The sequence below is a fragment of the Excalfactoria chinensis genome, chromosome 1 (genome assembly GCF_039878825.1).
Source record: "Excalfactoria chinensis isolate bCotChi1 chromosome 1, bCotChi1.hap2, whole genome shotgun sequence".
NCBI classification, from domain to species: domain Eukaryota; kingdom Metazoa; phylum Chordata; class Aves; order Galliformes; family Phasianidae; genus Excalfactoria; species Excalfactoria chinensis.
In genome coordinates, this window is record NC_092825.1 from 104,405,149 (window position 1) to 104,417,600 (window position 12,452).

Below are 12,452 nucleotides of genomic sequence, written 5' to 3' on the forward strand. Positions count from 1 at the left end.
TAGAATTTATTAGGCCTGTTCTTTACAGGGAGAATTGAAAACGGGATGACATTTGTAGAGGCAGTTCTCTCATTCATGTCTTTGAAGAGCATGTGCAGAAACCAGGGTTAAGGTCCTAACAGTACTGCCGTGTTCACATACTGTTAATTTCTCTATACTTGAAAATAAATCCACCAAGAGGAAATAAGGAACTGGAGAAGAACAGAAGCAGAGAAGAGTTTTTACTTGATCACGCCAAGACAACCCACTGCTCTGCCCATCGTTTATGCAAGATTACTTAGTTGTTTAGTTAAGAATGAACAGATACCTTGATTAAATGTTGGAATAGGGCACTTACTGTGTGAAGACCTGCCTATACTCTGAGCTGTAGTGTGCCAGAAATGCAGTGCCTGCAGGCAAAAAGAACTCTACATGGCAGCACGTACCTCTCTCTCTGTATAATGGTCCAGGGTTTGAAAGAAAAGGTTGTTACTTAATGGCTTTCTGTGAGGAAGAAAGTACAAGCACTGAGGAAATCTCCACCCAGAGATTTTTAATGCATGTGAAGGAGTTGCCTTTGTGATGAAAAGGGAGAAACGTGCTGCGGAGTGAAAAAAAAACGTGACTGGCAAAAAGCCTTCTCCCTCTTCTCAGCAAATTGCCTGAAAATGGATCATAAACAGGACTGCATCATTACTATTATCTCCTGGTATGACTCACCGAGCTGTATATAGCAGCTCTTCTTTTGAGGAGAATTCTTACTCAGAGCAAGTAGGCTGTGCAAGCAAATACGGAATGTCAGACTGTTATGTCACTGCTGCATTAGAATGTCTCTCGCTACAGATAACAGTGTCTAAAAATGGCTTCCTAGGGAGTAGTCCCTATCTCCATTAAACAGGTACTGTCAGGTTAATAATCCTCATTAGTTTTCTCCTGATTTGGTACTCTTCTTTTTCATGATTTTTGTCTCTTTTTGAGCAACAGGAATACATTTGTTAATTGCACTAGCAATTACTTCAGAATTCGACTTGCTGGTAATGCAAGGTGGCAGATGGGTTTGGTACATGCCTTATTTTTAGCTTGTCTTTTTGAAAGCTTGTTCCCACTGATTGCCTAATTGTTCCCCAAATTAATTATCCAGGATTTCTTTCTATTCTCTTAGCACTAGCCTGTAAAGAGACTGTTTGTAAAATCCAAGTGTGTCTCATCATGTAGATCTGTTGATTCTTCAATCCTCCTTTTAGAAAGATTGGCTTTCCGAAATGCAAACAGCATCCTCCCTCTGTATTTTGCATTCCGTTAGCACCTGGAAATTCAGACTGCTTTTCTTAGCAAGGAAGACTAGCCAAGGCTTTCCTCAGAGCTACCACAACTGCTGCTGATTGGGAAAACTTCTCTGTCCTTATCCCTAGATGAACTCTTGCCTGAGGATTCAGAGCTCTGTTTTGCTGATGTTGTTGCCAGTGTCGGTCTTTTTCCATAACCTCTTGTGTACCAAATTACTGCATTGTTTATTTATGTTGCATGTATGTTGATTCAGCTTTGACTTTGAGACAGCACTAAAAGATTTTGAAGTATGTACTAGGAAATAGGAATGCTGCCCTGTATTTTGTGGTATTGGTAACACTGACAAAGCTGTATCAGTAAAAGAAATACTCCTATGTTTTCTTGCAGGTTCTGGGATTTGAAGTTGACACAGTGAACTCTGTCCAGTTTTCAAACCACACAGGTAAAAAATTTATGTGCATCTTAAGACGCTGCCCCTCAGGGATTGAGCTGTACTCAATAATGTGTGTCTCAGCTCAGCGAGTAACTGTCGATAGGAATTCTGTTTTATGGTTTCACTCCTGTTTTCAGGATACTGGACATAATTGTAATTTTTGAGTCTATCAAAAATCCATGGATTTGGGATTGGTACATGATATGACATGGGGATGTTCTGTCCTGCTACTTCAGAACGAGAGTTAGTTTTATCAGGCAGTAATCTACTGAGACTGAAATAACTAGAGTATGGCCATCTGCACAAGCAGTCCTGTGAATGAGGGAGTCTTCTCTGCTGTTTTCTCTATGGTATGGCCCTATGACACTCATAATCACATTGCCAACCCCAAATGTGTGAGCTAAACATGTTTCTTCTGTGTGTATGCTCACCTAGAAGGCAAGCAGTTATCCTGAAATTGCATTCTGGAGGTGAGAATAGGAGGGAATGAGAATGTTAATACATTTAGGTATATTTTTATTTGGGTTCAAGGCCTCAATATGAACAAAATATCGTATATTCAGATCATACTTTCAGACTTCCTAACATTCTCATTGCTAGAGGACACTATTTTTGGAAACATTTTTAGTACTACCTTTCACCCTTGAATGTGCTCCAAGTTGTTGTTTCTGACTCAGTAGAGTTACATCTACTGTAATGGTGTTGGCAAGTTGTTTGAGACATATACTCTGGGAAATATCAAAGGACTAATTTTGACTTCAGTGTTTCAGGAAAGAGCAAGAATGGTTTCTGACAGGAGGGAAAAAAAAGAGAGAGAGAAAAATACTTAAATAGTTTATTAGTATTTCAGAGGTACATCTTTATTAATCACCTGCTTAATTTGTTGAATAGAGAGCAAACCAGCGTGTTCAGCTTCAGGCAGCTTTTGGAAGTCTATGAGATGTTCCTATCATTTAAAAGCTTAAGTGGCAGCAGAGAAAAAGCACAAAAGAAGTAATAATTAAACAAGGACTGTAGGATCTCTCTTGGCTCAGGCAAAAAGCTGTTATGCTGCTTGTAACCTTTGGTAGAGTACAAAGGTGTGTTTATGTTTTAACAGAGGTTTTGATGTGACTTTAATGTATTTAGTTTGGAAATTAGTGATTTTTGTTCGCTCGCTTTATTTTTAATGCCTGGGTAAAATGTTACAGTCTTCCAGAAATTAAGCAATTTTTTGCATCTGAAATAATGACGAGATGCTCAGAATGGATTGGTGTTTGTCTCGTCACTTCTGGGTTTTCAGTGTTAAGAATAAATCAATTTTATATGGTGTTCAAAGAGTTCTAAAGAGCTTTTATTAGACCACAAACTGAATGTATCTGAAGGTAGGCAAATTACGTTACCAATAGAAAGGTCAGATTCTTGAAACAGAATGTTTCTGAGATTGCAGTTCTTTAAAATAGTTGGAACTCATCACAGAATCACAGGGGTCAAGAGGGACCTCATGAGACCAAGTCCAACCCCCTGCTAAAGCAGGTACCCTACTATAGGTCACACAGGTAGACATATAGATTCTAAACCTAGTTTTGCAAAGCCAGGAGGAATAGAACTTCCCCTTCAAGAGAGAATATGGAGCAGTGTCCTTGTGCAGTTCATTTGTGCATAACAGCACACGAGTTAATGTACGTGAGGTCTGTGATACTGGTGGGATTAGTGAACGTGAAGTGCAGTATTGGGCTGTGGCTTGTGTCTGGAGCAGTGCCACAGTACACAGGGATCATGTGCTGGGTGAACTGGGAAGGAAGCTGTTGATTTTCCTATGAGAACAGTATCTTATTAGAAACCTTGCTGCAGTCAATATTAAACTTCTGCTTCAGAGGCTAGCTGCGAAGACAAAAAGAATGTGACATGGTTGGCTTGGTACAGGTAACAAAGTATGTGATGTGGCAGTTTAACACAGTGAATTTTCTTCCACATCTCCAACTTTAAACTTAATCTTGTCAGTAAAAGACAAAACCCAGGGGGAATTCATGACTAACAGACTTTCTTTAGTGAACCATTATTCTTTTAAGAAATGATTAAGATACCACAGACCTATTTCTGCTGTCTCCTACCCAGAGAAATCAGCTTTCTTTAGTCTCTGATAATCCTGAGATTTGGAAAACGTGTTTTAAATCAGCCCCCCTGGAGAACAGTGTCATGTTGCTCCGTGAGGCAATGTTACGCTATGATTAGAGTGACTCACTCTTGAATGCCATCGTGCTTCGTGTGGAAATAAAAGAATCTGTCATGCAACCTACAGCATTTTGGGGCTTTTAGTTCCTTATTACTTTATCGTGTGCAAAAGCATCTACTTGTCTAAGGTGCAAAATTAAAGATCTAGTCTTGTCTTACTTTGACTACCAGTATTTTTGGGGGCACGCTTTTAATTTTTCAGTGATTTATGGTTTTGTTTTTAATTGGCAAGTGAATGGTAAGCATGCAGTGTGTTTGCTTTGACCTCCAAATTCTGCCTTTGAAGCTGTCCCAGAAAAAATAGTCTGGCTTTGGTGTTGCATGTTTTTTTTCCTTTCTAAAACAAAGCACTTTTGACTTCTACTTAGTGGGTGTGTGTGGGCAGCTGGGTTGACTGGTAGTTCTGATACATGAGAAATTGTAATTATTTCTTGTCGATGTGATTCTTCACAGTCTGCCACCTATATAAAGTCATTCACAACTACAGAGTGTGGGACAAAAAGAAATAATCCCCACTTGTGCCTAACAGTGGCAATATTTTACTCCTCCACTGAGCAGCTGTAAATAATCCTCCAGTTCTGTCCAGTGGAGAAATTAGAACTGCATTTGTGTATGAGTTTTTTGCACAGCTGAGCCCAGACTGCTTGTCCATCACATGCTTTAAGCACCCGATCTTTCTTCCTTTTCCTCATTTAAAATACTTGCTTATTGACAAGTATCATAGAATCATGGAATCACAGGGACGTCAAGATATCATCAAGTCCAGCCCCCTGTTAAAGCAGGTACCCTACAATAGGTCACACAGGTAGGAATCCAGATGAGTCCTGAATATCTCCAGAGAAGGAGACTCCACAACCTCTCTGGACGGCCTGTTCCAGTGCTCCATCCTACCCTTACTGTTAACAAGTTTTTCTGTATGTTACTATGGAACTCCCTATGTTCTAGTTTAGGCCATTACTCCTTGTCCTATTGCTACATTCCACCAGGAAGAGCCTGGCCTCATCCCTTTGCCTCCCACCTCCCTTCAGATATTTATAAACATTTATCAGATCCCCCTCTAAGTCATCTTCTCCCCAGGCTGAACAGACCCAGGTAACTCAGCTTTCCCTCATACAGGAGATGATCTAGGCCCTTTATCATCTCTGTAGCCCTCCAATGGACTTCTAGATGTCTGTCTTTTTTGAACTGGGGAGCCCAGAACTGGATACTTGGAACATTATTCCAGAGAGCAAACAGAGGAAGCTCAAACCTCAGAACAGAATTTTTCTCATTGGAAACAAAGTTATCTTACATGCCTTGCTGTGCTTAAATGGTGACTTTTTTGTTGTTGTTCTGATATGTCTGGGATTTTTATTCTTTTTCTTTTCATTCTTGGAAGTAATTGAGAAGCTTATAGATGTATTCCAAGGGAAAGAAAAATGTGCCAGCAGAGGAAGGTTAGAAAGAAAAATACATAAATTCTTCTTGGGTGTTTTGGTGAACGAAGAATTTCCCAGAAGACTAGTGAACAGGTTCATCATTTTAGAGAGATGAGAGGCAAGAAGCATCATATCTCACATGGCTTTTATTCCCTTGACTACTTAGAAAACATACATATAACATTTAACTGCAATAAAAGGCTATAATACAGATAAGTAGAAGGGTTTGCAGATGTTGTATAGTTTATGTTCAACTATGTGTTTAAATTTTTTTATTAATCCAGGAGACAAATGCAGTCAGCGTGAGCTAAATGCAGCTTTGGGAAGCAATGTCGTGACTGGCAGCATTCCTCTGCTCTCATAGGCAATGAGTGGAATTATTGTATGGTTTTGTAACTAAAAGAAGAAAAATCCATCTTTCTTCCTTTTTGGAAGGCACAAGCCAAAATCTGAAACTAACATCCAAGATGTGGGATATATTTATTAATGTTTTGTACTGTGCCTAGCCACCATTGGAATTTCCAAATGGGACCGAGTCTTTTTTTTTTCCAAGTACATGCTTGGAACTCATTAAGTTTTCTTGGCTGTGATTTTTGTACAGTGTGTGCAGATAGCCAGATTCTGTGAGACTGAGCTTTTGTATTACTAAGTGCCACTCTGATGTGATTGCAGAGGGAGAGGATTTAGTAAGTGGCAGTAAAAAGAAGACTTAATTTTTTTTCTCTTCCTGTTTCCCAGCATCCATATTTAGTGGCATAGGTATGGGAGTAACATTTCTAGGATGCTGATTTTCCTTTAGTTCTTGTTGCAAGGCATGCAGTGCAACTCTGCACCTTCAGCTCCACTGACTGCTTGACAAGTATTCGTGTCCAGACAAGAAATACAGTGGTTCCTCTTTACTGTCCTTAATTCTGGTGATTTTCCATAAAGCCTTTACACGTTTAGGCTTGCTTTTGTCATTCCTTGCTATTTGCAGTTGCATGCTGTATTTTTGACCTGCTGATATCTACCTGGATTCTTACTAGTGCTTACCCATGCTCTTACAGTTTCATTACAGTTCCCTTCATCTTCCTGGGATCCCAGGGTCCTTTTTAAACAACAGTAACTGCCTTTTTCTTCTGTCTCTACAGAAGCAGCTTTTTGGCTGGAGAGTAGGAAAGAAAAAGTCAGGGTCATGGGATTATGCACTTAATTTGTCACGTTATATGAAGATACCCTGGGGAAAGGGCTCAGGGTGGTTTCCATGTCACCATCAGCACTGATTTGATTTCTTCTCACTCAGACAGAGTTCAGCTCCCAGTGAAATTCTATTTCCGTGCAGATCCAGTGAAGGCATTGCCTATTATCTTCTAAGGAGCTGTGGCTTCACTTCCCTGAGTTCTTCCCTAGAGGAGGGCATTCTCTTTACACGCCTGGTGAATTACCGTGTTTGGAGGAATGAGCTGAGCTTCTCTGGTGAAGTCTGGATACAGTGGAACACAAATGTCTGCATTGCATTCCTGTCCAAACTGGCTTTGGAGTACTAATAGAAATATAGTCTGGGGGAAAAAGGAGAGGGTAGGTTATTTTTCTCTGAAACTGTGATGTGGTAGAACAAGCAGTTGTATAAATGCTGAGTAAGCCAAGTGCTTGAGGCAGCTGTAGCCAAGGTTCCTCTTATACTTGGAGCTAGAGGAATGCCCAGGTGTGAGATGTTGCCACTTTCAATATCTGTTTGCTGGTGTGGAACAACTGTCCTAACATGTGGGAACCTCCTTCTTAGTCCATTTCTTTGCAAAGACTTTTAAAAACCGTTTGCTATGGAGAAAATCCTAGTGCTGGTGCAGTCAGTCCCTTTGCCAGCTGGCACAGTGTCATGGTTTAGGGACCAGGCTTTCTTGAGATGAGGAGAACAAAATGATCCATCTGCTCACCCTGCTGTGAGTGTTTTTGCATTTGTAAGAAGGGAAACTGAAAAATGTGTTTATCCTAATCTCTGGGCACCTTTTGGCAATTACTTTAATAACACAGTTTAGAGTGACAGTCAAAGCCAAGAGTTTTCATCACAGAATTTTCCAAATTCAAGAGCAGGAATTAAAGACAAAATACCTTTGTCTCTTCACAGGGGTGGTGTGGAATAAGGTACTAGTGTAACATTTCACTTTTTGTAATCTCACTTAATAAAAACACAAGCTTTTTAACAAACCCTGAGCTTAATGAAGATTGGAAGCATTCTCTTTTTCACTTCACAGCCAAAAATGCTTGCTTATAGTTCCTAGGGATCATTCAAGGATGTGGATATTATTTGTCTGGTTTTTGGTGTCTTTCTAATACTCTTTTGCCTCCTCCAGCACCCTCAACATGAGAATTGTCCTGTTTTTGGAATGCACGTGTTTAAAGAATGTTCCATGACATAATTCTGCTGTGGTCACCGTATGCAGTGTATGTAGGTGCCAATGAAAGCTACACAAGTGTGAAAGTGCTGCATACCTGCAAAGAGGTCTTCAGATATATGCCCGTTTTCTTCTGGGAGAAATCTGGGCTCTGCATAGCGTAGAGTTCATGGCTAGTAATTAAAGGTCATCCTGCTGCCTTTAGGTTTTTTTTATACTAATATGTAATAACAAAAATAGATTCCACTGCTAGCCTCCCCATAGTGAGAATGGAACAGTTCTGCTGACAACAGTATTCATTCAGTAATAGTGCATTAGAGAAAGAAAGGCCTTCTGCTGCTGATGTCTGATACTGTCTCTTCAAGTGTTTGAACTTTATGATCCTGATTAGGAAATCTTGCTTTTGTAAAATTACCTGGCTTTTCTTTTGCAGGTTATGCCCACTGGAAGGGTCAGGTGTTAAATTCTGATGAACTTCATGAACTGTATGAAGGACTTAAACTGAACAAAGTCAACCAGTATGATTATGTACTCACAGGTAAAAATAACTTGTTTTTCTGGAGTTCACATGAAATGTAAATGAACACAGAGATAGTATCAGGTGTAGCAATTGAATGAACAGATCAGTGCGATGGGAAAAGGTGTTTCACCAGAAGCATAATGACAGAAAGATTGGCACGATAGAAAGGTACTATAAGGAAAGAAGTTTGCTTATCCATATCAGAAGATTCCATGTTCATAAGGGAACTCTCCACCAAGAAGCAATCCCCAAAAAGAAATTCTTCCCTGGTGGCAGCCAGCCCTTAAAAAGGGTCTAGGAGAGGTGCAGCCAGACTCCACCCCTTCGGGTCACACAGCTGAATTGCCTTCACCTGTGCTCCCAGGGCTGACCTGGTCCTTTCCCGTGGTGCTCAATCAGTGGTTCAGGCTGTGACTCAACAGTTCCTACACTTATTGCTCCTTACTCCAAACCAAGAACTCCCGTGTTTCTCCTCAGACTCCTCCTGCAATTTCAGTTGTATATTGTAGTCATAGCTGCTTATGCTATTTAGTTTGAAGCAGTCTTTTCCAATCTGAAGGCTGTTGTTGAAAATGGGTTAATTGATCCTCTTGTATAGTTTACAAATTTGTACAGGACAGTTGTGTACAGACATAGTCCCTCACAAAATATTAACTACAAAAAAGAAAAAAAAAAAGGAGGAATGTCAGAATATTATTTTTAAGTTCATTCTGAAGACACTTTCTACTAAATTCTCATTAGTAGCTCTCTGCTGTACAATAGCATAACTTATATGTGGTTATATGTCCATGTTTTGTCTACCTGATTTTTGAAAGGTTGTGCTTTCGATACAGATTTTGTATTCTAGTCTGTTGTATTTCTTGATATTTTATTCTTGTAGGTCCTTTCATTTTCTCCAAGTAGATGCAGTTCTGCGGGATGTAATTTTATGCACCACTATGTGGAAAGTGTTCATAAATATTGCAAAGAGAACTTTGTGTGTAATGCTTTATAAAAAGAGACATTATAAGAGTGTTTTTAATTACAAACTGCTTCTCATCCAATTCCTGTTTCTTTAGAGTACTGACGGGGTTTCACCTCAGTGGGAGGTATGCATCTGGTTTAGATTACAGTATCATTTTTTATTGAAGTGAGCAGCCACTTTTTAAAGGTAAATAGAATTAAATTGCCTGATTTAATTAACTTCACAGCTTCCTCATGTAGGAAGGTGCTTTCTTTGTACACAGAGAAAACTGCAGACTTTAACTGAATGGATTTAACCCCCAAGCCACCATTCTGGATTGAAATATATAGTATATCTGAAAAGCTACTTTTCCTTCCATTTCAATAAATCTTTCCAAATTAAAGGAGACTAAATAGAAAATAGACTGAGTTAAAGTTAATAAATTTCAGCATAAATGGGTTAATTAAGATTGAAAAATAAAAGAACAACCTTTTTATCATGAAATCATAGACTCACTCAGATTAGAAAAGACCTTCGAGGTCATCAGGTCCAACCACAACCTAACCAAGCTACCCTAACTCTAACAACACTCTGCTAAACCATGTCCCTGAGCACCACACCCAAATGGATTTTACACACATTCAGGGATGGTGGCTCAACCACCTCCCTGGGGAGCCTATTCCGGAGCTTAGTAACCCTTTCTGTAAAGAAGTGTTTCCTGATATCCAACCTAAACTTACACTGGTGCAACTTGAGGCCATTTTCCCTCATTCTGTCACCAGTGAGAAGAGACCAGTGCCGCTCTCGCTGTAAGCACCTTTCAAACATTGGAAGAGAGCAATGAGGTCTCCACTCAGCCTCCTTTTCCCCAGACTAAATAGCCCCAGTTCCTTAGTCTCTCCTCGTAGGGCATGTTCTCCAAGCCCATCCAAGCCTTGCTGCCCTTCTTTGGACCTGCTCCAATGCCTCTTTCCTTGATAGAAGATACACAGAGCACATTTCCCAGAAGAGCCAATTGTATTGCAGGAGTTTTCAGGAAATGTTAGTAGGCAACAAACAGTGTTTGAGTATTCTCTTTGCTGAGGTGTTCCTTTTTTATTTTACTTTCCACTCCTGAAAGCTGCCCCAACTCCTTTTCTTTTAGTGTCTTCTAGTGGCAAAAATGGATGCAATAGATCAGAAATCTTCACTTAACAATAGAAGACATTTTGAAGAAAAACTATTATGATGCCTTTTAAAATATGACTTGTGGGTATAGGTGTATAGATAGATAGGTCTGTTGTTTGTAGAAACTTGTTTAAAAGTCTTGTTCAGTGTATTTCAGTATAGACAATGGGAAGTGGGTGAAAATGGCACTCACTTCCTATGATCTTAATCTCTTTTAGTGTTGAGTTGATTTGTAGCTGAACATAAAAATCTGTCTTTCTTCATCCAGGGTCAAAAGATTTTTCTCTTCAGAGACAGTAATTCACTGTGTTGCACAGTCATAACTTGCTACTTCTGACCTGGAAATGATTTATCAAACACTTAAGTTAATTTGTCAGCAGATCAGCAGATAGTATTTGACTGTAGCTGCATGTCTGATTATTGTAGATATTTTAGCTGAAATGGAAATGATTCTCTTCAGTCTGGTTCTATAAAATGACACTTCATTAGCTTTTGTGATTGTCACTTACTTGTGGACCTTCATCTATTTGTTTCATTTGCAGGAAAGCATTCAAGGTGCCAAATAAACGCAGATTCTCTAGTGCTTTTGAAGTGCCACTGTTAACTTTGTTTCTTGTTATGCTGGTCTACCATGAGAGCCCACTTCAAAATAAAATCTTTCCTTGTCTTTATTTTTTTTTTCTGATTATCGTTAATATGGACAAAGCACTTCCCCCCAAAACATGGAGGTTTCTTCTGTTTCTCCTCAGTATGTAAGAATTTGAACAATTTTACAACTTAAAAAAAAATCTCTAAAAATACATTTTACTGGAATCAGCATTTATTTGAAGACACTACCTTGCTAGAATAATGCTATTACATGAACTAAAGTAAGTGAAAATAAAAGTACCAATTAACATATGTTATAAAGTAATATATAAAATAAACACAATGAGCAAATATGTAAGTGAAGAGAACAGGTATTATAAATCAATAACTATATGAATGTTGTAGTGCTACCATTGTGATTAGGGCCTTGAGATGTAATAAAACCATTTTACAACTTATTTCGCTGCTAAGCCTAAAATTAAGAATTTTACTGGTATATTGGCTGTTGCTCTGAAGTGGTCAAGATTCATTCTCCATTGCATTAGTATGTTGGAAGAAAAACACCCCATGCTGCTTCTAACCAGGATATGAGAAGAGTATATGGAACTTAACCTAAACACATACCTAAACTTGATTTAGGTGCCATGTACAAAATAGTGCTGGCTCAGACTGTTGTTTTAAAGAGAAGGATGAGAAGGACATTTTTTTTCCTTTAGTCCAAACCTTTTTGTACATACACGTCCAAGCATTTTGAAGTTGTATGAGCACTAAATGTATGATGCATATAGCAAATGAATTTCAGAAGTTGTATTTCTAGAGATTACTTTGACTTGTCTTCCACATATTATTTCTAAATAAAATACTTTAAAATGCCCCCTTATTTTTTTTTGTGTCATGTGTTGACACAAAGAATTAGAAGTGTTTACAAAAAAAAAAAAAAAAAAAGACTTTTCTGAAAATCTACTTCAAAGGTATCTTTGTTTGTATGTTTTTCCCCAAGGATATACAAGAGACACATCATTTCTTGCAATGGTGGTGGATATTGTCCAAGAGTTGAAGCAACAAAATTCTAACCTTGTATATGGTAAGGATGTGATTTATAATTCTTTTTGCTTCTTTGTTGCACCTGCCCATCATTTTCATATTTTAGGATGAAAATGTCATTCTAATGCTACTCAGTATGTTGGTCATCTTGTGCTGTGATCTGGCTGGGAGCAGCTCAGACTCCAATGAAATTTCATTTCAGCATTTCTGAAAGTTGATTTAATTTTTGTGATACTTTCAGTGTATTTCATATGTTATGAAACATCCAAAGAAAAGTGTGTATTAAGGGGTAACTGTATGAAAGGAAGTTTTGTGAAATCCCAGCTGACTGTTGCTGTTTGTATTCATAAGCATAGGCTGGGAGCACGAATGCCTGAAGCCCCTTCTTGATTTTCAGGTCAGTCAAAAGTAGGGTAGACTCTCCGCCACTGCCCTGATGTGGTTTCTTGCTCCATCCCACAGGTATATTAATGTGCCTTATAAGCTT

At 38.8% G+C, this 12,452-nt stretch overlaps 1 protein-coding gene across 1 annotated transcript in view; it reads left to right on the top strand.

Annotated features, from left to right (window-relative positions):
• The window catches only part of PDXK (pyridoxal kinase), a 40,168-nt gene that overhangs the window by 13,948 nt on the left and 13,768 nt on the right, over positions 1-12,452 (top strand). Inside the window, exons 2-4 of the mRNA XM_072352244.1 lie at positions 1,654-1,708; positions 8,137-8,241; positions 11,922-12,005. Of these exons, the coding sequence (XP_072208345.1) occupies positions 1,654-1,708; positions 8,137-8,241; positions 11,922-12,005 (244 nt within the window). The remainder of the gene's footprint in view (positions 1-1,653; positions 1,709-8,136; positions 8,242-11,921; positions 12,006-12,452) is intronic.